Genomic DNA, 24,559 nt, shown 5'->3' on the forward strand with positions numbered 1-24,559 from the left:
TCTCAAAATTCATTGGCATTTTTTACATAAGACCTGAATTAAATTCAGTGAATTATTGGTGCAGGATAACACTGGCCATCCATGAAGTGAGCAAAGTCTGTTTTTAGACTTGTTTTTGTATGTAACATTAACTGTAGGAGAGTTTGTGCAAAGAGTGCTGTGCAGGTTTGTGTCTTGCTTGTCTGAATCTTATTTACAGCCTGTTCGTACTTAATGTCAGCATCCTGGCTAACAGACTTCTAAGGCATTTTGATGGGGGTCAGGGGCCAAAATCAGTAAGTAGCAGTTACTGTGACCGTTATTATTAATATTACAGTACTTTTACTCATGGCACACGTTTTATTTTCATGTTATCAAGGAATTTCAGCTTTTTTTGACTGCAAAATATGCAATGCACATTTAGCAATATAATCATTGTCACTGGTGCAAATTTCTGTGCTAGACTGTTATATGCTTGGAATGTGTGGTTGTGTTTGTATTTATTTGAGATCTTGTGTATCTGATGTGTAGCACTGCTGTCACTAGGCAGCCGCAGCAAATGCCTTTACAAGACTGACAGAACAAATCGACCAGAGACAGAGAGATGGGTATGTTGAGAGGATAAAATATGTCATACCTTCATGTTTTGCACTCTGTTCTCTCTCTCTCTCTCTCTCTCTCTCTCTCTCTCTCTCTCTCTCTCTCTCTCTCTCTCTCTCTCTGTGTGTGTGTGTGTGTGTGTGTGTGTGTGTGTGTGTGTGTGTGTGTGTGTATGTGTCAGGTGTTGCTATCCTTAAGGGGATATTCCACCCAAAAATACAAATGATGTCATCATTTACTCACCCTCATGTGTTCCACACCCTTATAACTTTCTTTTGTGGAACGCAAGAGGAAAGTTTAACCTCAGTCATCATTGTCATAAAATAAAAGTAAATGGTGACTGAGACTGTCACTCTCCCTTACATCTCCTTTTGTGGTCCACGGAAGAAGGAAAGTCATATGGTTTTGGAACGACATGATCCTTGTACAGGGAGAAAGTTTATGACAGTGTCCCCAAAAGAACACCAAAACCTCATAGAACTGTCCTGAGGATGTCCCCACAAAGAAAAATAATAATTTATATCTAAATATTCTATAAATTTTAGGGTTAGAGTGTGTCTATAGTTATTATAATTAGGTTATATAAAAAACAAGTGTGAATAGGAAGTCCCACAGCAGTATGTAAGCAGTGTGTGTGTGTGTGTGTGTGTGTGTGTGTGTGTGTGTGTGTGTGTGTGTGTGTGTGTGTGTGTTTATATGTTCATTCCTGTCCTCTCTCACCCCCTGGGAAAGAACAGTCATGCCCACCTCTTCCCTTTGTTCTTCCCCAAAAATATCCCCACTGCCTCCAACACACTTTTGTTCCTTTCTCTATGCACACACACACACACACACACACACACACACATACACCATCAACAGGTGCCTGCCAGGGCTGCCACATAGTCTAAACACATTCCTTTCTCCCTCCCATAATTCTCTGGCCTCCCAACCAATCACAGACCTGCGTTCCACAAATCAGAACACCCTCCAAATCAGGCAGAAGGGAAAATTATGGGGTTACCATGTCAGAGTTTGATGGGCAGAGTGAGACTTTGCCAAACCAAAGGCAGTGTTCATGGTACCAGAATTTACAGAATCACTTTGTGCTGTGTGACTGTGTTAGAGAGAGGATAGAGACTGTGGGCTGAGAAATGTGAGTTAGTGTGAGTGTATGTGAAAGTTTGTAAAGGTGTGTTTGTGCGTGGTGCTTGTGGGGAAAGCTGGTGCAAGGTGAAGGGGCCAAAGTGTGGAAATAGGGAAGACGATTTTGGTCAAAATGAAGATTCTGCTTTGGTTCCTGTGGAGCTGCTGGCTTCTAACTCACACAGGTAATCCAGATGTGTGTGTAATGTAATAGTTGTGTGTGCCATTATCCTATTGTGATCACAATAAACTGTGGGACGAGAATATTTGTGCTGACATTAATAGCAAAAGTTAAAATGATAATAATACGTTTTATTTTTAAAGCACATTTCAAATTCATAGGTCAGAATTTTTAAAATATTTAAAAACAAGAACAATAATTCTTTAAAAAAATAAAAGTTAAAAGAAGAACATTTACAGCCTAATAATAAGTGATGGTGGCGACATTTTTGCAAAATTAAATGAAGTGGTTCATTACATGTATTGTGGCAGTTCCGAGGTGAAATGTCTTCTGTGTGGCACTAAAAGCGAGTACATTTTTTTTTCAGAAACAGATCGGGTTTTTAAGGGTTTTGCTCCATCGAGTTTTAAATCAATAAGGACTACCCCTAAACCTTAAACCTAACCGATAGTGTCATAAAAAGCAAATGTGTGATGAAAAACAGAATTGCTCAAGCAACCACAACATTTTGTGGTGCTTTTATGACACTTTTAGCTCGCATTTCATGCTCTGCAAGTGCAATGCTGTATCAGTTGAGCTGGCACACAATTTGATAATGCTTGAACATGCTTGTAAATGTAATTGGTTATGTAACGCAAACGTTAAAACAATCACCTGACAAGTCATTTGCTATAGTAAATTGTTTTTTTTTTTTTTATGTCATAAGATAGCATTGTATGAGGAACAGGGTGAAAATTAAGTGTTTTTGAACTGATAATGTGCCCTTTTACCCATGAAATAAAAGTAATTTTTGTTGAAATGCCTGTAGTTTATTTCACCAGGAAACTGCCGCAATATATACAAGCCACATAGAGTAAATATAGTAATATAGCTATAGTAATGTGATTCTATGAGACCAGGTTGCAAATTTTAATACAATGACAATAGAGTTCAAATATATACATAATAAGCTGTAACAAATCCCTTAGTTCCAGGGAAGTAGGAAGCAGGAGACGGCGTAATGCGTTCCAATAAACAGTTCTTTATTTACAGGATAACTTGTTGCTTTTCAGCAACACACTCTACACACACACACACACACACACACACACACACTCGATTGGGTCTCGATTACCTCCATACCGAGCATGGCTGTGAGTTTTTCCCAGACCACTTTTTCTTGTGTTCCGGTGACTGATAGGGGAGGGAACATACCACCACTCCCGGGGTCATCTCAATGTGGTGTTCTATGAGGTACGTACGACAGTGTAGAGGCGAAAACACGTCAGAAAACTCCTTTTGCAACCTGGCAGCCTCACTGACTTGGGACAGTGAGAGGTGGTCTCCACAGGGAACTGGGGTGGTTTGATGGGTGGTTTTTAAGTCCACCTCTGGACACCAAAGCCATGGATACCACTTCTCTCCACAGTTTTAATAAATTCAGGTGGTGGATTTGCCATGCCCCGCCTCTATCTGTCCGTTTTACCTCATAGTCGACTTCCCCAACTCGCCGTGTAACCTCAAAGGGCCCTTGCCACTTGGCTAACAATTTAGAACTTGATGTGGGTAATAACACAAGGAACTTATCTCCCTGTGAGAATTCTCATAGCTGAGTGCCCCTGTTATACAGCCGGGATTGCCATTCCTGGGCCTGGAGCAAATTCTCCTGTGTTAGTTGCCCCAGTGTGTGGAGTTTTGCTCTCAGGTCCATATTGTATTGAATTTCGGTCTAACTCTCTGAATGTCCCTCCTCCCAATTTTCCCTCAGAACATCTAAAATTCCCCATAAAGTAATTAAAAGGGGGAAAACCCCTTGGAGGCTTGCGGGACCTCTCGTACTGCAAATAACAGGGGTTCTAGCCACTTATCCCAATTTCGCGCGTCTACATGTACGAACAGAGTGTAAGTGACATAAACAAGGTGTCCTGATCAGTTAGGATCTCTTTTGGAATCCCAACTCGGGAGCTAATTTTAAAGAGTGCCTCCGCAACATTGCATGCTGAAATGTTGTGCAGGGGCACTGCTTCAGGGTATCGCACTGCATAATCCACCAAGACTAATACAAAGTGATGCCCCCGTGCCATCCGTTCTAATGGCCCGACAAGTTCCATGCCAATTCTTTCGACGGGAACCTTGATCAACGGAAGAGGGCGCAATGGGGCTTTTGGTTTGGCCGGGGGATTCACCAACAAAAATGGGCCATGAGACGGTTCAGTGTCTTATCTTGCCCTAAGTGCCATCGGATTATAATGAGCTGCCTGGAAGACCATTTCCCAGCGTTTTTTTGGAATTAACAACTGTGTTGTATCTTCTTATGTTTGGGCATCCTGCATCACCTGATACAACTGGTCTTTAATAATTGAAAAGTATGGGTAGGAGAGAGCAACGCTGGGCTGAAGCAGTTGACAATCAATTACTCTCACTTGGTCAAAGGCGTGCCTGACAGACTCACCTCTTGTCTGCTCCAGAGGGAAATCCCTGGAGGGCGGGAGGGGCAGAGCCCTCACTTCCTTCCGGGTTTCCCTGATGTGGAGCTGATGTCGACGGCCCAGGCACCGCCTCCCCAGCCAGTGCTTCTCAAATCCCACACCAAATTACACTATTGCAGGACCCATCTGCACACATTTCCCTCAATAATGACTGAAATGCTGGCCAATTCATACCCAAGATCAGCGGATGGGTACGACGGGGACTAACCGCTGTCCCTGTTCTATGTTTTTGTCCCAGGAATTGAACAGTAACAGGCACTAAAGGGTATTCGTGTATATCCCCATACACACACCTCACCTTCACCCGGCGTGCTGTACCCAAAGCCTCACCCTGAACCAAGCTTTGGTGACTCGAGGTCTGATTACAACCCAAATCCACCAAGGCTTGGTATGTAACCCTTTGGATACTCACTGGTATACGGTACATCCCCACTTGATCGGGGGTGGCTTGTGACGCATCTGGGACCCAGACCCACGCCCCCACATCCATCACTGGGCATTGATCCTGAACGTGTCCCGGTTCCCCGCAGCGCCAGCACACCGGCCTAGACCTTACCCCCACACTTACAGCCCCAGATTCACCAACCTGGCAGGAAATGGGAACAGGAAAAGAGGGGGTTGGAGCAATAGAACAGCCCCGGGTCCGGGGAGCAGGCTTCGGGGCAATGATCCCCCGGGAGGTAGGGACAGAAACAGTATGGGTTGGGGAAGGGGAAGAGAAAGAGGGAGAGAGAGAGAGAGTTGGAGAGAGAGAACAGAATTCGCTGGCTCCCGGATACACTGCTGTGGCAGATCTCTTGCTCTCAACATAAGGAGGAAGTGGGAGCCGGTTAAACATCCAAACGTAAGACAATTATTGTACCCACACTTTTCAGTGTCACACATAATGGGGTGCTTTTCAGCACGACATAAAATACATGCACTGCTTTTCAGCAGTCAGGTCAAACACATAGACAAACACAAACACAGACAGCTTCGTGCCTCTCTCTCTCTTCTCCCCCAGCTGTCCAACCTTATCGCTCAGCCATGCCCTGCTCACCACAGCTGCCAAGTGGTCCTCTGCCAGCTGGACTGCCTCTTCCAGTGACGCCAGACAGCAGCACTGGATCCACTCCGTTGTCCCCTTCAGTAGACGGTCTACAAACTGCTCCAGTACCACCAGGTTGACGGTTCCATCGGCCAGCAACCCCCTCTGACAGGCATCACAGAGCTGTTGGGCGAAGGTGAACAGGCGGCCAAACTCACCAAATGTCAGCACCCGGAAGCTCTGATGGTGCTGTTCTGGGTTACGGCCGACCCGTTGCAGGATGGCTTGCTTCAGGTCCGAGTACTCTAGCAGACATACAACAGGTAGCTGTTGGGCTGCAAACTGAGCCTCCCCCGGCAACAGTGGCAATAAGCGGACGCCCACTGCATGCTGGACCACCTCGACCCCTCCGCAGCATGCTCAAAAAGTTCTATAAAGGCTTCGGGGTCATCCTGGTCGCAAATGTGATCTGAGGCACAGCGGGCATGGTCGGGGACACTGCTGGAGTACCCCCCTGTGGCAGCAAGCTCCAGATCACCTGTAGGTCCTCCGCCTGGGCTTGCATCAGGGCCTGGAACCATTGTTGTTGTTCCGACCGCAGCTCAGGAGAGCTTGATGTTGCGTCTGGTCTTGACGATTTCGGCCAGCAGCGACGACTCCATGACGGCGTTCTTCCTCGATCCCAGGTATCGGCACCACTGTAACAAATCCCTTAGTTCCAGGGAAGGAGGAAGTGGGAGACGGCATACTGCGTTCAAATAAACAGTTCTTTATTTACATGATAACTTGTTGCTTTTCAGGTACACACTCTACACACACACATACACAGGCTGTTCAAGCTCAATTCTCTCTCACTTCTGTCGCAATCTCCTCCCCTTTTATCTCCACCACAGCTCACTGGAAATACAAACAGGTGTTAGCACAGGTGTAAATCCTTAACCACTCAGCTTTCCCGGACCTCACTCTCCACAGATCAGCGCTTGACCACACCCCCATCTCTACTTAAGCTAACTTAAAAGAAATGCTTTCAGATTCTGTTTAAAATATGAAATGATAATATTTTCAAAACAAAACAGTTGTGGTTAGCATTGCAGTGAACACTCAGGTTTATCTGAATGCATGTGGTCACAGAAAATAAAAGTTATGTAACACCATCATTTATAAGTTATGTGCTTTTGTGAACTGTGTGGGACTGCAGTTCTTGAAGATACAATGCATACAGTGTTTGCAACGGCACAGCATGTTTGACCTTGTAATAAGGAGAAAAAGAAAGCAGTGTAAGGGTAATGACTTCACCACATGATGGTAAGACCTTGAGGCTTGTCCCATTCTTAGAAACTCAAAACTTTTATGACTGCAAGAGAGAAGAAAGAGAGAGAGAGAGATAGAGGCATGTCTTTGATGGAGTTATTTTTATTAAAAGAGGAAAGGGTTAATGAACTGCTATAATGAAAAAAGAATGTAATTGTATGTACTTGGTTATATTTTGGGATAAATTTGGCACCAGAAGTTAGCTACATGTAAATCTGACACAAAAAAAAGCACAAAAAAAAAACACCCCTTGTAAATTGCTAATGAAACACGAGCAGAATAATTTTGTGTAAATCGTTCGTAAAGCTGGTGTGACATACATTTTCAGATTCATTAAAGTTTTTGTATTTTCAAAACGTTAGTCAGTACGAACAAAATTGACACCTGCTCCCGACCATGTGTAAATCGTGCATAAGACATCCGAACATGTAGTGTTCTTTCAGACAAACTGCCATGACTACATTTTGATAGAAGTAAAATTGTTACTTCTAAGTAATGAAAAAAAAAATTAATGAGTGAAATTAACTTTAAAAATAACAAATAATAATAATAATAAAGCTTTTATTTAGAAAAGTTTCTTTGTTGCTTTCATTTATTTTTTCAAAGTATAGGTTTTTTCCCCAACTCTCATTTCCTGCAGAAGCTCTTGACATGGGTTTGCGTTAGATTTTCTCGAGAAAGAAAAAATTATGTCATCTAATGTGACTGGCTGGACTTTTTATTATTATTATTATTATAATTATTATTATTATTATTATTATTATTATTATAAGCTCTATTATTTAGATTTCATAATTTAGTATAGGCATCGGTAAATCGCGTCCAGTTGACGTATGGTCAGGTGTAAAACCATAAATTAACACATCGTGGGCAGCTTTTAAATTTGTAGTATCTTACAGCGTTTCGGTCAAAGACTTCTTCAAGCATTCTATCAATTTCTTTGAAGATTGTTCCTGTTGCAAGGGATGTATCACTGTACAGTCTTGGATTTACTCAAGAAGTTTCCCCAATGACGTGGTCAATGTGCTCAACTGAACCAGAGAAGGTTCATGGTGGTGGACATCCACCTGTCGACATGAACTGAAAATTTTTTACACTAAAGCTTCATGTCAAACCATTTTTATTGACCTCTTGGATAGTTTAATTCACAAAAGAAACTCTGATGGCAGCAAAGATGACTGTAAGTTCCTCACTTTCTTTTTAGATGTGAGTGTTTGTTAAATCAATATTTTACAATGTGAATACAATCTTTTATTGATGTTCGCATATATGTTAAAAGCTTCCTATTCTCATTTACAAGCAAGTCTGAAGCCTTCCTTATATGGCGTTTCATGCAGCGTGGATTATGATAATTGTGAATAAATGTGCACGGGTGCCGTTTGGAATTCACTAACTATTTGAAATACTCATTAATTGGCCAAATCATATTTAGCTTTGAACATAATGATGCCAACAGCTTTCTGTGAGAGTTAGATTTAGGTTTAGGACTTAGTAAATATTATTATCTTATTCATTGAAAATCTTAGCGTCTATAAGAGGTCCTTTCTAATGTACCGGTTGCTTCAAGTGTTTATGTATTTTGTCTTCAGGTGCATCTGAGGCTGAACGGAGGCTCCTGGAGAATTTGTTTCAGGATTACAACTTGAAGGTGCGGCCATCACGTATCTGGAATGAGAGAGTGATGGTCAGAGTGGGAATGACTTTAGTACAACTCATCAGCTTGGTATGATATAAACACACGCACATGCACACACACACATGTTCCTATGCAGAATTACATACTGATCCTCTGTTTATTCATTCTCTTATTCCAAAGCATTTCTTTCTCTTCCTCTGTCTCTCTCATCACTCACACAGTTTGTGTACGGTGACATTCACAGCAGGCTGTTGGAGATCAGCCACACAGCTGCTTCTCACGCATCCACTGGGCCATGCAGCCAACGCTTCAGAAACATTTCCCTAACATTAGAGAAACATTAGCACTCAATCCCCTATCAGCAAGCGCTTTCCAGGCATGGGGCTTTGAGCCATGCATAGAACATTAGCTTTCTTATGGAAGAACTGACTGTTGCAGCATGGCACGCTAGACACATGTTAGCGCAGCGCTAATGTCACTCTCTCCTCTTTCACAGGATGAGAAGAAAGGAGAGATGACAACAAACGTGTTCATGAATATGGTAAGAGGCAGCTCATTTATCTCATCCTGCCTAACTGCTGTTTATTTTCCGCTTAGATTGACTTGTCATTTTTTATATTTGTAAGTTACTTGCATGTCATTTCATCTCTTTTTTAATGCTGTCCCTCGTATTTTCTTCTGATGTAGAGCGAATTAGTGTGCTCATGGTTCTCATTAAAATAATGCTGTGTGTGTGTGTGTGTGTGTGTGTGTGTGTGTGTGTGTGTGTGTGTGTGTGTGTGTGTGTTTCTCTCTGCAAGGCATGGACTGACTACAGGTTATCTTGGAATCCCATGGACTATGACAACATTAATGTTGTGCGAATTCCTTCCACAAAAGTGTGGCGTCCAGACATCTACCTAATTAATAAGTAAGAACCCCCTCCTGACTTTAAAATAAAAAGATACCTGAGGTACCATTCGGGGTTTCTCATACGCAAGCAGCGGAACCCTCTGGAGATCCTCTAGACATCACTTAAGTTCTGTGGAAAACATACTTTAAATTCCTGCAAGAACTCTAAGGACTGTCTACAGTTCCTTCAGTAATCTGATCATAAGGGAAAGGGTTTAAGGCACTTGGACTACTGTATATATTGATGTTCTTTGAGTACATACTGTAAATAGGATGTTTGAGGGTCCTTTGGAAGATCTCCAGAGGGTTCCGCCCATGTGGAATCTGATGAACCCCAAATGAGTCTTAAGAAATGCATGATCTGGACATTCAGCTCTGGGCCCACACTGCTAAATTCAAAGCAATCTGTCACAGTTTCTTACTTAAACTGAATGCAGGTGTCATGAGCATACAATCCCTGTAATAAACAAAATTTACACTAAGTTGTCATGTCTTAAATGTGGTTTAGCTGAACTGAACCCTTTTAGATTTTCTTGAGAAAATGTGAGTGGATCCTGTGCAATGATAGTGGGGTGTTATCTCGTTAGGGTGTTCTGGGTGGTGGTTGCTTACTGGCCCAAGTAAAAAGAGTCCAACCCCAAGCCTTTATGTGTATCTCATCTATAAGTCATCTATCAAGTCTGATATAATGATCCCTATATGGTATATGTCTCAGGTCACTTTTTGAAAATGTTCTGTCCATTTTATCATACATCAGGTTAAAAGTCAGATTATTATCGTAATTAGGAATTTATTTGAATCTGTAGGAACTTTCTAAATCTTTTAAAATCCTTTTCTTCTTTTTTGGGGGGTTTTCATGTTAGGGTCCTAAAATGCCTAAAATGCAAATAACACACTGAGTTCAAGACATGACTATGACATGTTCTCCTTCTGTTAACCAGTAATGATGGTCAGTTTGATGTTGCCCTGTATGTGAACGTGCTAGTGAACAGTGATGGCACAGTCTCTTGGTATCCACCGGCCATCTACCGCAGCACCTGTTCCTTAGAGGTACATATGAACTTGTTTGCGTGCTAAAGGAATGTTCCGGGATCAATACAAATGGACTTCCATAGTGCATTAATGTAAACACAACATTTTGTTTGTTTTTACAAACTGAGGAACAAATGTTAATCCACAGCATGTCACAGATGCTGTGTATTGAACCCAGAACATTCCTTGAACACAGTTCACTTTACTGATTTAAATTCTTATATTGCAGTATTATCAGCATATAGTCACAGTGGTCACAGTGGCCTCAATATTGTTTCTGTTCATTCTTTTCAATTTTGATCAAAGCTGACAACCCATATTTCAATTTTAACTTAAGACCATGACTATGTATGTGGTCAATTCTAACACATACTTTAGCTGTGTCTGAAATTGTGTACTGTAAGACCCTGTTTCCACCTGGTATTAGATGTGTCTTGGGTGATCCGATCACATGTGGTCAGACGAGACACATCGCTGTTTACACCTGTATGTTTAAATGGGTCTCCTGTGACCACTTGTGATCGGATTTGGAGGGGAGGGTCTCTGTTTCATGACAACATACATCAACCACTATGTCAGCATGTGACTGCATGACATTAAAGCACAGCAAAGTCAGAAAAGACAAAGATTTCTCTCAGATGCAGCTTAAATTTAATTTAAGCACAAACGCATCATTTCGAGCAGAATTGTCCATTATTTTAGTAGATTACCTGTATTAACCTGAGCTGCAGATGTTTGTGTTTCTCATAAGTGTCCCTGTGTGTTGGTATCAGACACACTGAAGAGGATCCGTGAAGTTCTCATGTTTGTGTACAGTATGTATCCGTTTTTTAATTGTAGCCGGTGGGTTGTGAATAAACCACGCAGAATACAAAAATATCTTTTGTGGTTTTATTCTGATGGCTGTTTGTTTAAAAAAAAAAAAAAAGGAAAAAAAACAGCAGTCGATGTATAAAAAAAAAAATTATAAAAAGAATAAAGAAAATACAGAAACTGAAATACGGTAGAGACCAGTCCTCACATGTGCAGAAAATGCGGTCAAACACCACACATGCAATCCATATGCACCCCAAAGAATTCTCAACCTATGAACAAAACCGGGAGCTCTCTTGCACAATGTATGTTCTCATGTTTCTAACATGTCAGAAAGCAGGTGTCGCAAAACTCCGGTGTCACAAAACTTGGGTTCTTAAAGGGGCCATGTCCAAGTTATGACTAGAGTTAAATTACATAAAATTTCTCCACTTGGCTACATTATTTTTATGATCGGGCGGTTATTTCCTTTTAAAGTTGCTTGTAGCCAGCAACATTAAACTCTTGTTTTAGCACAGCAATTGATTGGCAGGTGAGGGGTGGTGCTTCGCTGCTGCCGGGTGCATACAGGGCGGCTTACCATTTACACTTCAAATGTGATGCTGTTACATATATTTTTGACCACATTCGTTTTTGATCACAAAACGATTTAGACCAATTTTAGACCTGTATTTAGTGCTGACCACATGTGATCGGATCACCAAAAACGCATCTTAATACCAGGTGAAAATGGGGTCTAATGTACTGCATCTGATGAAGAACGTACTTATCGTCCGGTAAAAAGTATCTTCCTTAGGTATGCAGGTGAGAAGTATGAATACATTCTGGACATACTTCATCTGAGAATGTGGGCATTGTCCCGTGACCCGAATATATGATATAATAACAACAACTGCAAAATAATGTACTCTGGTTTTGTTAAACAAGCACAATTAAAGCACATTGAACAACCTTCTTGGTTTATATATCACTTACAGTTGAAAAGAGCCGTCCAACTTGCGGTTCTATACCGTTTAATCATATATATTCAAATATATATATATTTATCTATCGTTTTGAACTTAACAGCTCCTCAGCTCTCATGCATAGGCGAGTTCAATGTTCAGTGGATCTGCACATCAGACTTTCGCCAGATGTTGTTGGTCATCCGGGTATTTCTGCACTACTCTTTTATGAATGCTGAGGATTCGGACACCCTGGTCCATTGGCATACCTTTTTGGCTTACTATATAGAAGGGAAGTATGCATATTCGGACGCAGCATTTCTCTCCTCTCTTATAGGTGGCGTATTTCCCATTTGATTGGCAGAACTGCACAATGGTGTTTCGCTCTTACACATATGATTCCTCAGAAGTGGACCTCCAATACGGTTTAGATGAAGATGGCAACGAGCTTCATGAGATCGTGATAGATGAGAATGCTTTCACTGGTTAGTGTACTTCATTGTTAAAAAGTCATCATTTACTGCCAAGTGTTATTCAGTTTCAATAAAAACTTTTTCACAAACCATTTTCAATATGGTCAGATTGTACTTGTAGCTGATTACTTGTTTTTTGGACACATTATACAATTACTGTATGTAAGTGTGGTCAACTCACAAGCTGTAATTAGCTTAATGCATCAAAATCAAAACAATCCTATGAAACACACACAGACACATACATGCACACACACTCTCTTCCCTTATATTTCTTTTACTCTCATTAGTCATCTCTCTTCCTCTCTAAGAGAATGGTGAGTGGCAAATCTGTCATAAACCCACCAGAAAGAACGTCCAGGATGACCTGTATGAGGACATTACCTTCTACCTGATCATCGAGAGGAAGCCTCTATTCTACATCATAAATATCATCGTCCCCTGCATCCTCACCAGTGTGCTGGCCATATTCGTCTTTTATCTGCCACCTGGTGCAGGTGAGCATTTTCAGTTTCAGTTCAGTCCAGCAGAATTGAAGAAGATCCATGTGATCATGATTAAACACATCTACTTATGCCATTAGAGCAGTGCTTGCAGTGTCTGGTTGTCAACCATTGAGGTTTCTGTTCTGCTTAGGTATTCTATGAAACAGTCTGACTATGTTAAGGTCATGTCCATTAATTAAATATAGAAACTGTCTTGTCATTATGGTTCATCGGAGTCTGTTTTCTCCTTCCCCAGGTGAGAAGATGACACTGTCCATCTCAGTCCTCATCGCTCTCACTGTTTTCATGCTGTTGTTGGCTGACAAAGTTCCAGAAACATCTCTCGGCATTCCTATTATCGTTAACTACGTAATGTTCACCATGATCTTGGTGACGTTCTCAGTCATTCTTAGCGTGGTGGTCCTGAACCTCCACCACAGGACTCCAAGCACACACCACATGCCCCTATGGGTGCGAAAGGTGAGTCTCTACCAGATTCATGAAGATCTTGATTCTTGGTTCACAATATCATTCCTATTTGTGAACATTTAAACACTTATTTTCATTCATTTCCAGGTTTTCATTAACTTCCTCCCTCGGTACTTGGGTGTGCTGAGGCCTCAGACTGAGGAACCGGTGGAGGAACAGCCAAAAGAAAATGTTCCTCTGAATTGTTTGGACCAAGGTCTTAGACCTGGAGGTGAATATTTCATCCGAAAGATCAACCCAGAACTAGTAATGCCATGGAGAGGAAGGTAAGTGCAATAAAATAGTTTATAACAGAAGTCATATTAGACTGAATTCCAGACACAAAATAAATCAGGTCCTGTATATAACAACTGTTCTCTAAAAATGTAAAGATTAATTGTAATCAGAAAAAAAACATGCTTACTAGCTGGTTTATGCTGGTTAGAGATGGTTTGGTGCTAGTCAAGCTGACGAACCATCATAGCCATGTTGTTGATATTCTAGGAACCATTAACAGGCCAGAATTTTGTGATCGTAATGAACGTGATGGAATATAGCATGGTAGAAGGTCACTTAAGTACTGCGGAGCTAGACCATTCAAAGCTTTGTACGCAGTTAACAAAATTTTCAAATTAATTAGAAATGTAACAGGTAGCTAATATAACGACAATAAAAAGGGGCTAATATGGTCATATTTCTTGGTTCTAGTCATTTTGAACCAATTGAAGTTTATTTATTGAACTTGCAGGACATTCTCCCAGTAAGGCATTACAATAATCTAGTCTTGAGGTCATAAATACATGAATTTGTTTTTCGGCATCAGCAACAGAGAACATGTGTCATAGCTTAGTAAATTTGATTTTCAAAGGACAGATTGGTACCAACTATAACACCTAATTCTTCGCTGTAGAAGACGACGTAACAGTTCATCCATTGAGAGTCAATTTATATTTTAGTGGCTTATTTTTAGAGGTTTTTGGTCCAATAATTAGTACCTCTTTTTTGTTGGAATTGAGTTGAAGGAAATTCTAATTTGGAGAATTGTGAAATTTCGTCGGGTTTCAAAGAAATATAAAGTTGGGTATCGTCGGCATAATAGTGGAAACTTATTCCATGATTCCTGATAATATCTCCCAGGGGAAGCATATATAAGGAGAAAAGCAGAGGCCCTAAAACTGATCCATACTTAACATTTTTTTTATTTGACAATTCCTCATTTACACAGACAAAGTGGTAGCGGTCTGATAAATAGGACCTAAACCATGCTGATGCAAGTCCACAAATGCCAATATAATTCTCAAGCCTATTCAAGAAATGTCGTGATCTATGGTGTCGAAGGCAGCACTAAGATCTAAAAGCACTAGAAGATAAATGCAACCACAATCAGATGATAAGAGCAAGTAATTTGTAACTCTGATAAGTGCAGTCTCTGTACTGTGATGGGGCCTAAATCTTGACTGAAATTGTTCATATATATTATTTCTCTGTAGAAATGAACATAGTTGGGAGGACATTACTTTCCTAGTATTTTCGACATAAACAGGACATTTGAAATTGGTCTATAATTAGCCAATTCTCCAGGATCAAGCTGTGACTTCTTAATAAGTGGTTTGATAACTGCCATTTTAAAGTTTCTTGGGACATGTCCTAAGGATAGCAAGGAGTTAATAATATTAAGAAGAGGTTCTGAGATTACAGGGAATTCATCTTTTAAGAGCTTAGTTGGTATTGGATCTAACATACATGTTGTGGCTTTTGATATTTCGATAAGTTTTGTTAGCTCTTCATGACCTATGACAGCAAAGGATTGAAGCTGCTTGTGAGGGAAATTCTGAGACACTGTTTTCTGAGGTACTGTGAGAGACAATTGCATAATTCCAATTTTATTTCTGATTATTTTAATTTTATCAGTAAAGAAATTCATGAAGGCAATACTATTGTACTGCGACGGAATATCTTGTTTAGTTGAGGCTTTGTTCCTAACTAATTTAGCCACAGTACTGAATAAATACCTAGGATTGTTGTGGGTTTTTTTCTATGAGTTTGTTAAAATATGCTGACCTGGCAGTCTCTAGTGCCTCGTTGTAGCTACAGACACTATCCTTCCATGCACAGCGAAATACCTCTGATTTTGTATTCTTCCACTTGTACTCCATTTTCCAAGTTGCTCTCTTGTAAGCATGAGTGTGATCATTGTACCATGGTGCGGGGCTTTTTTCTTTAATTTTCTTTAATCGAAGGGTGGCAACACTATCAAGAGTGTATTTGGATTTTCTGTTATTACATCAAGTTCTTCTAGACTTTTTGGCTTACTGAGTATATGAGATATATCTGGAAGATTATTAGTGAAGCTATTTTTAGTGGTTGAAAGAATAGTTCTACCTGAATTATAGTGTGGTGTAGATTGAGTAACATTAGCTAATCGCAGCATACAAGAGACGAGGTAATGATCCGAGATGCCATCGCTCTGTGGTAGTATTTCTATAGTATCAACATCAACTCCATATGACAGAATTAAATCTAGCATATGATTATGGCGATGAGTTGGTCCTGTCACATTTTGTCTGACTCAAAGAGAGTTGAGAATATCGAGAAATGCTAATCCCAATGTGTCATTTTCATAATCTATGTGAATGCTGAAGTCACCAACAATTAAAGCTCTATCCACAGTGACTACTAGATCTGATAGAAAATTTGCAAATGCAAGGAAATCAGAATACGGCCCGGGTGATCTATATACTGTAGCAAGGGCAAAAGACAACAGTTATTTTTTATTTGTATCACATTAAGCATTATTAGTTCAAAAGACTTAAATTTATATCCTATCCTCTGAGTAACACCAAAAACTTCACTGTAAATTGCAGCAACACCTCCTCGACCCTTCAGATGAGGCTCATGTTTAAACAATAACCTGGGGGAGTAAAATTATATATATACATATATATATATATATATATATATATATATATATATATATATATATAATTTTTTGGTTTGTTTGTTTGTTTGTTTTTAGTTTTACCTTCATCAAAATGTTTCTAAATTATTTAGTGAGGGGTTTGTGTTTGGTAGATCGGGGAACAGACAGTCTATGTGATATCTAGGTGATACAGTCTCTATGTGTTGTAGTTTATGTGACCTGTGTGACGTCTCAAGGCAGCTAGCATGTATTTAGTATGTAGGGTTGTGTCACAAATTCCCTGTGTTTAAATTGAATGGACATTTTGCTTGTATGTTGTAGTATGTAGCTTTGCATTTGCTAAGGAAATGAGGAAATGCAGGATGTACTAATAAGACCAGATCACATTTGAGTCATGGACAACATGGCTTGTCAGTTCTACAGCGTGAAACTGAGAAATTCATTTCTATAAACGTTAATACATATATAAGCTTCTAAAAGTTCACCTTTTACACATACTTCTGCTTAGATCTAAAGCATCAGTGCCAAGGCTACAAGAGCCTGTCTACCAAAAGATACAGAGTATTTGTTGTTCCCAGAGAACCTGAACAGAGTTGGTACGGCCATTAGCAGGGAGTTAAGTTGGTGATGCTGTTAGCATTCACCCGCTGACAGACATGTCACATGCACCGGCTCCCTTTGCTGTTGTTGTTTTTTTTTTTTGGAAAAGAGGCTAATGCCTTCCTTCAGTTAATGGACCACTACATTTACAGAGATAGTAATCCTTGTCTGTCATCCAAAGGACACAGTAGTTTACTGTATGTACTTTTTTAAGACTTCTTTTTAAAACTGTTTGATTGCAAATTCTCAGTACAACTCAGTTCAAGAAATCCTGTTAGACTGAGCGCAGCTGTTCTACCTAATCCCTCTCTCACTCAAATACAAACACAAATATGTGACAAATCAATATGCAGTAGTTTAATGTGCCTGTACCATAATCTACTGGTGTTGGGAATATTGCTCACCTTTAAGCAACTGTCATAAACACGGATCAGGGCTGGGGGCTGGTGAAAGTCTCTGCACTAGCATGTTACTCCTCTCAATCCAAGGGCATTTGATTTCAGCCCAGTTAAGCTCAGTCACCCCTCCAAAGTCGCCAGGGCTTAAGCTCTTGTTGAGTTTGGGCATTAGAGTGTAATGCACACAAGAACAACAGGGGAGGGTCAGGGGAAGAGGGGATACATAGATGGATGGATGGAAGGATGGACACATGGATGGATGGAAGGAGGGGTTTTCTCTGAAAACATGTGCGTGACTGTGTCCATTCCACTCTGCTTGAGTGGACAGTGTGTGTGTGGCAGAGACAAAGTCTCCATCTGTCAATGAGGCCGGGCAAACACTGTGCAATTTTCACCAGTGGTGTGAGCTCCTGACTGTTTTTTTTACCTGTTGGGAGAAATCGTGTGGATATTGTTGGTAATCGTATGGTCACAGCTCGCATCATATGAGAGGAATTACAAGCAGCTTATGGCCTCCCGATGATTTTTAAACATGTCAGAAAAGATTTGGGTAGTGTAGCCTTGAATTTGTGAGGTGTGTGCTATATATATATATATATATATATATGAGGTGTGTATATATATATACAGTGTATATGTATGTTCATACAGTGTCTACCCAAGACTTCTAGGGTGAAAGTTCTACCTGTCAATCAACTGCTGTGCTAAAACAAGATTGTTTTGCAGCTTTAAAGTGCATTTACATTGACAATACTTCACTGATCTTCTTCAGTATGTCTGATATCAAAATGCAGTGACACAGATGAGAAGGTACACTACAATAACTTGTTTGTTTGCGCTTGGATTAAATCCAGGTGTAATTGGCAGAAACGGTGCATCGATTTTGCGCACTTTCTTTGTAATCTTGTACATTTTGTGCCCTTTATTATCATGCAGTAACACACTGACATAATCATTGATGAATGCAGTCATGAAATCAGACAACCTCCCCTCAAAATCCAAATCTGTCAAATGTCAGACAGCATTTGGAATAATTATCCGTAATTGTTTAAAAAATCAGTAAATGTTTTAGGTTTTCAGTTAACGCAGCACCTGGACACACCCATCTTCTTTTTTTAATTCCTAAATCGCATGCTATTACTGCCACAGGAATAACAAAACCTATATTCATCAGAAGACTTGGAATATGATGCATGAGATGCCTTTTATGACACTTTTGAGTCACTATAAACTGTCACTGAATTGAAAAGGCTGACCAGGATATTCATTCATATTTTTTCTTTTGTGTTCCACAAAAGAGTGAGTGAATTATGACTGAGTTTTCATTTTTAGGTAAACTATTCCTTCATCTGTTTTGAGGGCACACAGGGTGCCTATTTCTCTCTCTCTTTCTCTCTGTCTCTCTCTCTCTCTCTCTCTCTCTCTCTCTCTCGTTTTTCTACACTCCTCCTTCCTTGTTTAAGAATTCCCAGTGAACCTGTCCATTCCTGCTTATAATGTGGTGCAACAGCATGAGCCCACACTCTTTAGCCAATCTAACAGGCGGACTTAAGATGGCTAAATGCCAACAGAGCTTACTTTAAAGTGCTAAACTCAGTCCTTCAAGACGTGGTGCCAGTCTTGAGGGCTGCAGAATCTGTCAACAGAAGTGACTTCACAGATAGTTCATTATTATGTATTTTCATGTGAGCCGAACTGTTAATCCTTTTTTATTAGCTAGTGGCACCTGTTATTCAAACTTTGGAATAACCTAAAGTTTCTTTGTGACCTAAATTTAACACTTATGACATCCATCTGAAATCAGAGAGTATGGTTTGTTTGGTTCTCATTTGGAAACAGGGGTCTGGGGTACAATTCAGGTGGTACATTTTGAAATTGATGTAAAAGCAATACTGCCTAATTTTAGGAAGTGAACTGAGATTGATTTAATCATTATGATGCCCTGCAAGCAGTGAGACAAATACATATTTTCTCATTTAGTTTACTAATGTGTTTATGTGTAGGCGACATTTGATGGAGGAGTGTGGACCTCCGATCATTACGGATTTTGATCTGTTGTTGTTTTGTGTGAATGAGTGGGTCTACCTAGAAAATCATCTAAGGAGGTGTGTTTTATATCAGATACACCATATGCATATGACTGCATACACCGTATGTGTGTTTATTCATTTTGAGTCCTTGTCTATATTGGTATGCATCTCATTGACCATGCATGAACGGGTGACGGTCTCTGTATAATCCCTGTTGGAAAAAACTCACCCTTGAGAGAATGGGAATGTGAGAGAGGAGAGGTCACTCCCAGACTATTCATTCTGCACTGTATGACAGACTCATTCCCACTATAGCTCACAGCAACACAATACTGACCTCTACAATGCACATGCACTACTGTACAATACAGTATACTACACTACATCACAGCATATATTATTTTGCTCAAAGTTGCAGTGTACTACAGTCATTACTGGGTAAGTTACTCTAAAAGGTAATCTATTACAAATGACAAATTACTTCTATAAAAGCTGTAATCAGATTACTTTTTATTCTTAATTAAAAATGTAATCACATAACTAGTTACTTTTAAGTTACTTTCTAAAGTACTTTTCATATAAATGTTTTTTAACCAAGTTATAGGTCCCACACAGCATTAGTGTGTTCTTATTGCGAGTTTCAAGGCTTATATGGCCAGATTTTGTTTTTGCTGTTGTTGATGAATAATCCATAACTGGCAACTTTATCTTTTCATTTTGTACATCAGGGATATTACAATATTAATGAACGTTAAATGATATCCAGCCTTTACACGCCTTTGGTTTTGTGTCGATGAAGGGGTACTTGAGCCTTTCTGATGGTGCTGTAGGGGTTACTAACAGCAAAAAAAAGTTGGGAAACACTGCACTAGATCCAGTGGCGTGTCCAGATGGGTGGCATGTCCATTGGCCACTCCAGGTGCCACCTCAAATTCTAAACAATAATTGGTAATTTCCCAAGTTGGAGGCAGCCTTCAATTAAACCAGGTAGAACCTTGATTTAAATTGGAGCAGGAAGCAGTGTCAATAGATGATGAGTGGAAAACTGCGTACGGTCATCCGAAATGAAATATGGCTTGACGAAGCCTGTGAAGCAGGCTTGACGAAATCAGTTAAGGGACTATTTCACTATAAACAATGCTCCCATTCACTACAAACACTGTACAATATGACAACAAGCACTATGATCATCTGTCCTGTCACCAGTGCTTGAAGTGAACAGGCTAGACCTTTCTTCTCCAAACTAGACAAAAACTGTAGTGCTGTAATCTTCTGCATATTTCATCATCTTATTCTGACCAAGAACCGTTCATTCAGATATTAAATGCATACCTGCCAACACTCCTGATTTTACCAGGTTCCTCCTGTTTTTCTACCCCTCCGCTGTACTCCCAATTTACAATTTCTCCCGATAAACTCACAATTTTCCGCATCCACCCTTTGCTCATGAGAATGTATTAGACCTCCAGACACCACACATCCCGTAAAATACGGGATTCCGTAAAATACGGGATCGTCCCGTATTTAAATATGAAATGGTGTGGGGGCCTGGGTAGCTCAGAAAGTAAAGACGCAGAGTACGACCCCTGGAGTCACGAGTTCGAATCCAGGGCATGCTGAGTGACTTCAGCCAGGTCTCCTAAGCAACCAAATTGGCCCGGTTGCTAGGGAGAGTAGAGTCACATGCGGTAACCTCCTCGTGGGCCTCCACACGCGCTACGTCGCCGCAGTAATGCGCTCAACATGCCACGTGATAAGATGCGCGGATTGACGGTCTCAGACATGGAGGCAATTAAGATTCATCCTCCGCCACCTGGATTGAGGCGAGTCACTATGCCACCACAAGGACTTAGAGCGCATTCTAAATTGGGGAGAAAAGGGAGAAAGAAAAAAAAAGAAAAAATTATGAAATTATGATTTACGATTACGATTTGTCCCGTAAGCTGGTCAGATGGCGACAAATCGTTCCAGATCGTTAATGTAACATTGATATAAGTTGGAAATATTTCATACGGTGGGTAAGGGTCCACACATCCACAAAGTCCACACATTGTGCTAAAACTGGATTTTTTTCACTGAGTCATAAATACAAGAGTCATAAATACAAGAAGTACAGGTGAAGGAATAAATTATTACAAAAAAGTAAATAAAAAAAAAACGTAAAAATACATATAAACCAACAGAGATGTATACATAAATAAGATATAGAAGAAAAATAATCAAAGAAATTTACATTAATTATATTTTATATAAGTCATGGGTCAGTAAAGTTCTCAGCATATAAGAAAGGATATACACTTTTTATTATTAATAACTCAAAAAGCATTTATTGCTAAGACTGTGAAGGATGTGGTAAGGGACCATTGGAATACATGGTCAATTTCTTGGTATTATTCATCTTCAGTGTAGTATTACTGACCGGTTCTGCCGCTCCCTATATGCATGTTACGCAGCCTGCGTAGTGCACCAACTCCCTACAGGGACACCATCTTACCCTAGGGGGGCACCAGAAAGTTTAATTAAATAATCAAATTAGTCCCAATACATGACTATATTGAGTAGACAAAACTAAAATCCATGTACATTCTTTGGTGTAGGCCTATGATAAAATAAAAAATAAAAAACATTATCTTCAATATCTTCTTTACTGTCTCAAAATAAAACAGATGCCTACTTGATAGTATTAAGTCAGGCCACGGTAGCTTTATCTCTCCAAAACTGCACAGAACTACCATGTGTTCAGGCCACCCCAGTCAAAAAAGTCTGGACACGCCACTGACTACATCACACTAAATAGTCTGATGGTGCAGCTGTTGTTCAGATGGATTTAATAAAGTAACAGGCTCAGTTTGATAACTGCAGGTAAATAAGAATTAACTACAAGCCTTCAATAACAGAAACAACAAAGACCTGTGCTGAAGGTGCATGAAAATGAAAAATTTGCATTTCAAGAAGCTTTAATAATATCTATTATATTTTAATATAATGCAAATTCATGTACTCTACATTTTTTTTTTATCAATTATGTTCCAAGTTTGGACACACTTAACTGAATTTTTGCCTTTCATGATTTTAAATACATTTTGATCTCAAGGTTTATGCTTAAATGTTTGAAATCATAGGTTTTGTAAACAAATATTAATTGCACCTATTTATGCATTTCTTTAGAAAACTAAACATTTTCATTTAAAAGTGGATGAGTTGGACTTGATAGTAAATGACAAGAAATCAACAAGTGCCAGCTTGCAGTACATGGGAACTCCTTCCATTTAATTTAAAAAGCATCCCACGTGGACATCTCATGAAGCTGGTTGAGTGAATGCCCAGAGATGTGTGCAGAGCTCTAATCTAGGCAAATGATGGCTACTTTAAAGAAGCTAAAATATAAGATTTGTTCTGGCTTGTTTAATATTTTTTGTTCACTGAATATTTGCCATACTGCCATTTTCAGTACTGTTTTGATGATTTTACTATTATTAAAAATAAAATGATAGTGACTTGACTGGTATGATTTATAGCAACAATGGAGTAAGCGGCAGTGATGTACTGCTCAGATGAACAGCTGCAGCAGGTCATTCTAAGTGAGGAGTGAAGTTCATGTTGCCTAAATGTTGCCCTGACACTTCAATGTGTGCCACTGCTGCTCACGGACTGGTCGGGTCAGAGAAAGGGTGCTATTTGTCATTGAAGAGCAGGAAGACAAAGGCATACAGCACATTAACCCCACATATACAGAGACACAAACATCCTGCACAAACAATGTGCTTGTGAATAAAAAGTATGTTGGTACACCTATGAACCTTTGTTTAGGGTTAATCATTCTTTATTTGTGAATGTTTGTGTGTGTTTCAGTCACAATGAGAGCACTGTGAAGTTGCAGAGATTTTCAAACAATGACAACTATTGTCTGATTCTGCCCCCGAATCTCAAATCTGCCATTGCTGCCATTACTTATATGGCTGAACAACTGAAGAAACAGGATGTGGATGACACTGTAAGTCTTTGGAAACACACATATACATATTTTTTCTATCATGGTGGGGACTGTCTATTGAATTCTGTTGTTTTGCAGATATAATGATATTTTGTATTCCCTAACCCTCATACAAACCTAATGGAATTATTACATTTACATTCAGACATTATGTATTATATTAAGCACACAAACATTCGCATGTTCTCCCTTTCCTCTCCCTTTTTCCACACACAGACACAGATACACAAAGTCTCTTCCTCTCTGTCTCCCCCCTATCCTCATGATTATTCAAAATTGACAATACATTCTCCTGTGTCAGTGAGATAAACATATCCTATTGTGTGTGCAGTGTGTGTGTGTGTGTGTGTGTGTGTGTGTGTGTGTAGATGACAGATGACTGGCAGTACATTGCTGTGGTTTTGGACCGGCTCTTCCTCTGGCTCTTTGTTATCATCACTACACTGGGCACACTGGCCATGTTTCTGGATGCCAGTTTCAACTACACTCCTGACCAGCCTTTTCCCTGATCAGAGCCCAAAAACAATAACCACACAGCAACTGGACAGGCAACCCACATTAGAGTGAACATAAAACTGTGGGACTGTAGTTTGTGTGGATTGACTCAAGAGGGCACCAGAGAATAAACATTTGATTTTATTTATGTGGGCTTTATTGTTTTCTTTCTTTCTTTCTTTCTTTCTTTCTTTCTTTCTTTCTTTCTTTGAAATGAAAACTAATGTTTCCATGATAATGTATGCTATTCTCAATATGTTGTCATGTTTAAAATATGTGTAGTTATTTAACTTCATGTAATAAACTATTTTTTTTAACTGTTATTTATTTTTCTTCTCCCTTTTTTACCTATTAACTTATTATATTATATATAATATATACTATTAATGTGTAGCATAATCCATGGCTAGGTGTGTTTTATGTGTATATATACTTTTGAGTAAAATAAGTACGCATTTTTTACACAGTAAACATTTTTTCCTCCATCCAAAAATCTCCTTGATTTATGTCATTTATTAGTTCTATGACAATTTTTAAATAGTTTAATTCTCTATTTTTCTATAGAATTACAAAAATTTAATCACAGGATAAACTTGACCAACACTTGATCTTTCATTCACTTTTCTCAACAAAACTAAATAGAAAATTCAAATTCAACACAACACAAGATCATCTTACAGCCATCCCTT

The 24,559-nt window shown here is 39.6% G+C and overlaps 1 protein-coding gene across 1 annotated transcript; it reads left to right on the top strand.

The window, feature by feature from the left end:
• Positions 1-1,689: 1,689 nt before the first annotated feature.
• On the top strand, positions 1,690-24,036 carry LOC127442918 (acetylcholine receptor subunit beta-like). Its single transcript, XM_051701310.1, has 11 exons — positions 1,690-1,889; positions 8,281-8,414; positions 8,824-8,868; positions 9,128-9,237; positions 10,160-10,268; positions 12,345-12,492; positions 12,792-12,977; positions 13,222-13,445; positions 13,542-13,720; positions 23,234-23,375; positions 23,744-24,036. The coding sequence occupies exons 1-11, from the start codon at positions 1,838-1,840 to the stop codon at positions 23,882-23,884; spliced, it is 1,470 nt and encodes a 489-aa protein (XP_051557270.1). The 5' UTR covers positions 1,690-1,837; the 3' UTR covers positions 23,885-24,036.
• Positions 24,037-24,559: the final 523 nt, after the last annotated feature.

The sequence above is a fragment of the Myxocyprinus asiaticus genome, chromosome 1, assembly GCF_019703515.2.
Source record: "Myxocyprinus asiaticus isolate MX2 ecotype Aquarium Trade chromosome 1, UBuf_Myxa_2, whole genome shotgun sequence".
Taxonomy (NCBI): domain Eukaryota; kingdom Metazoa; phylum Chordata; class Actinopteri; order Cypriniformes; family Catostomidae; genus Myxocyprinus; species Myxocyprinus asiaticus.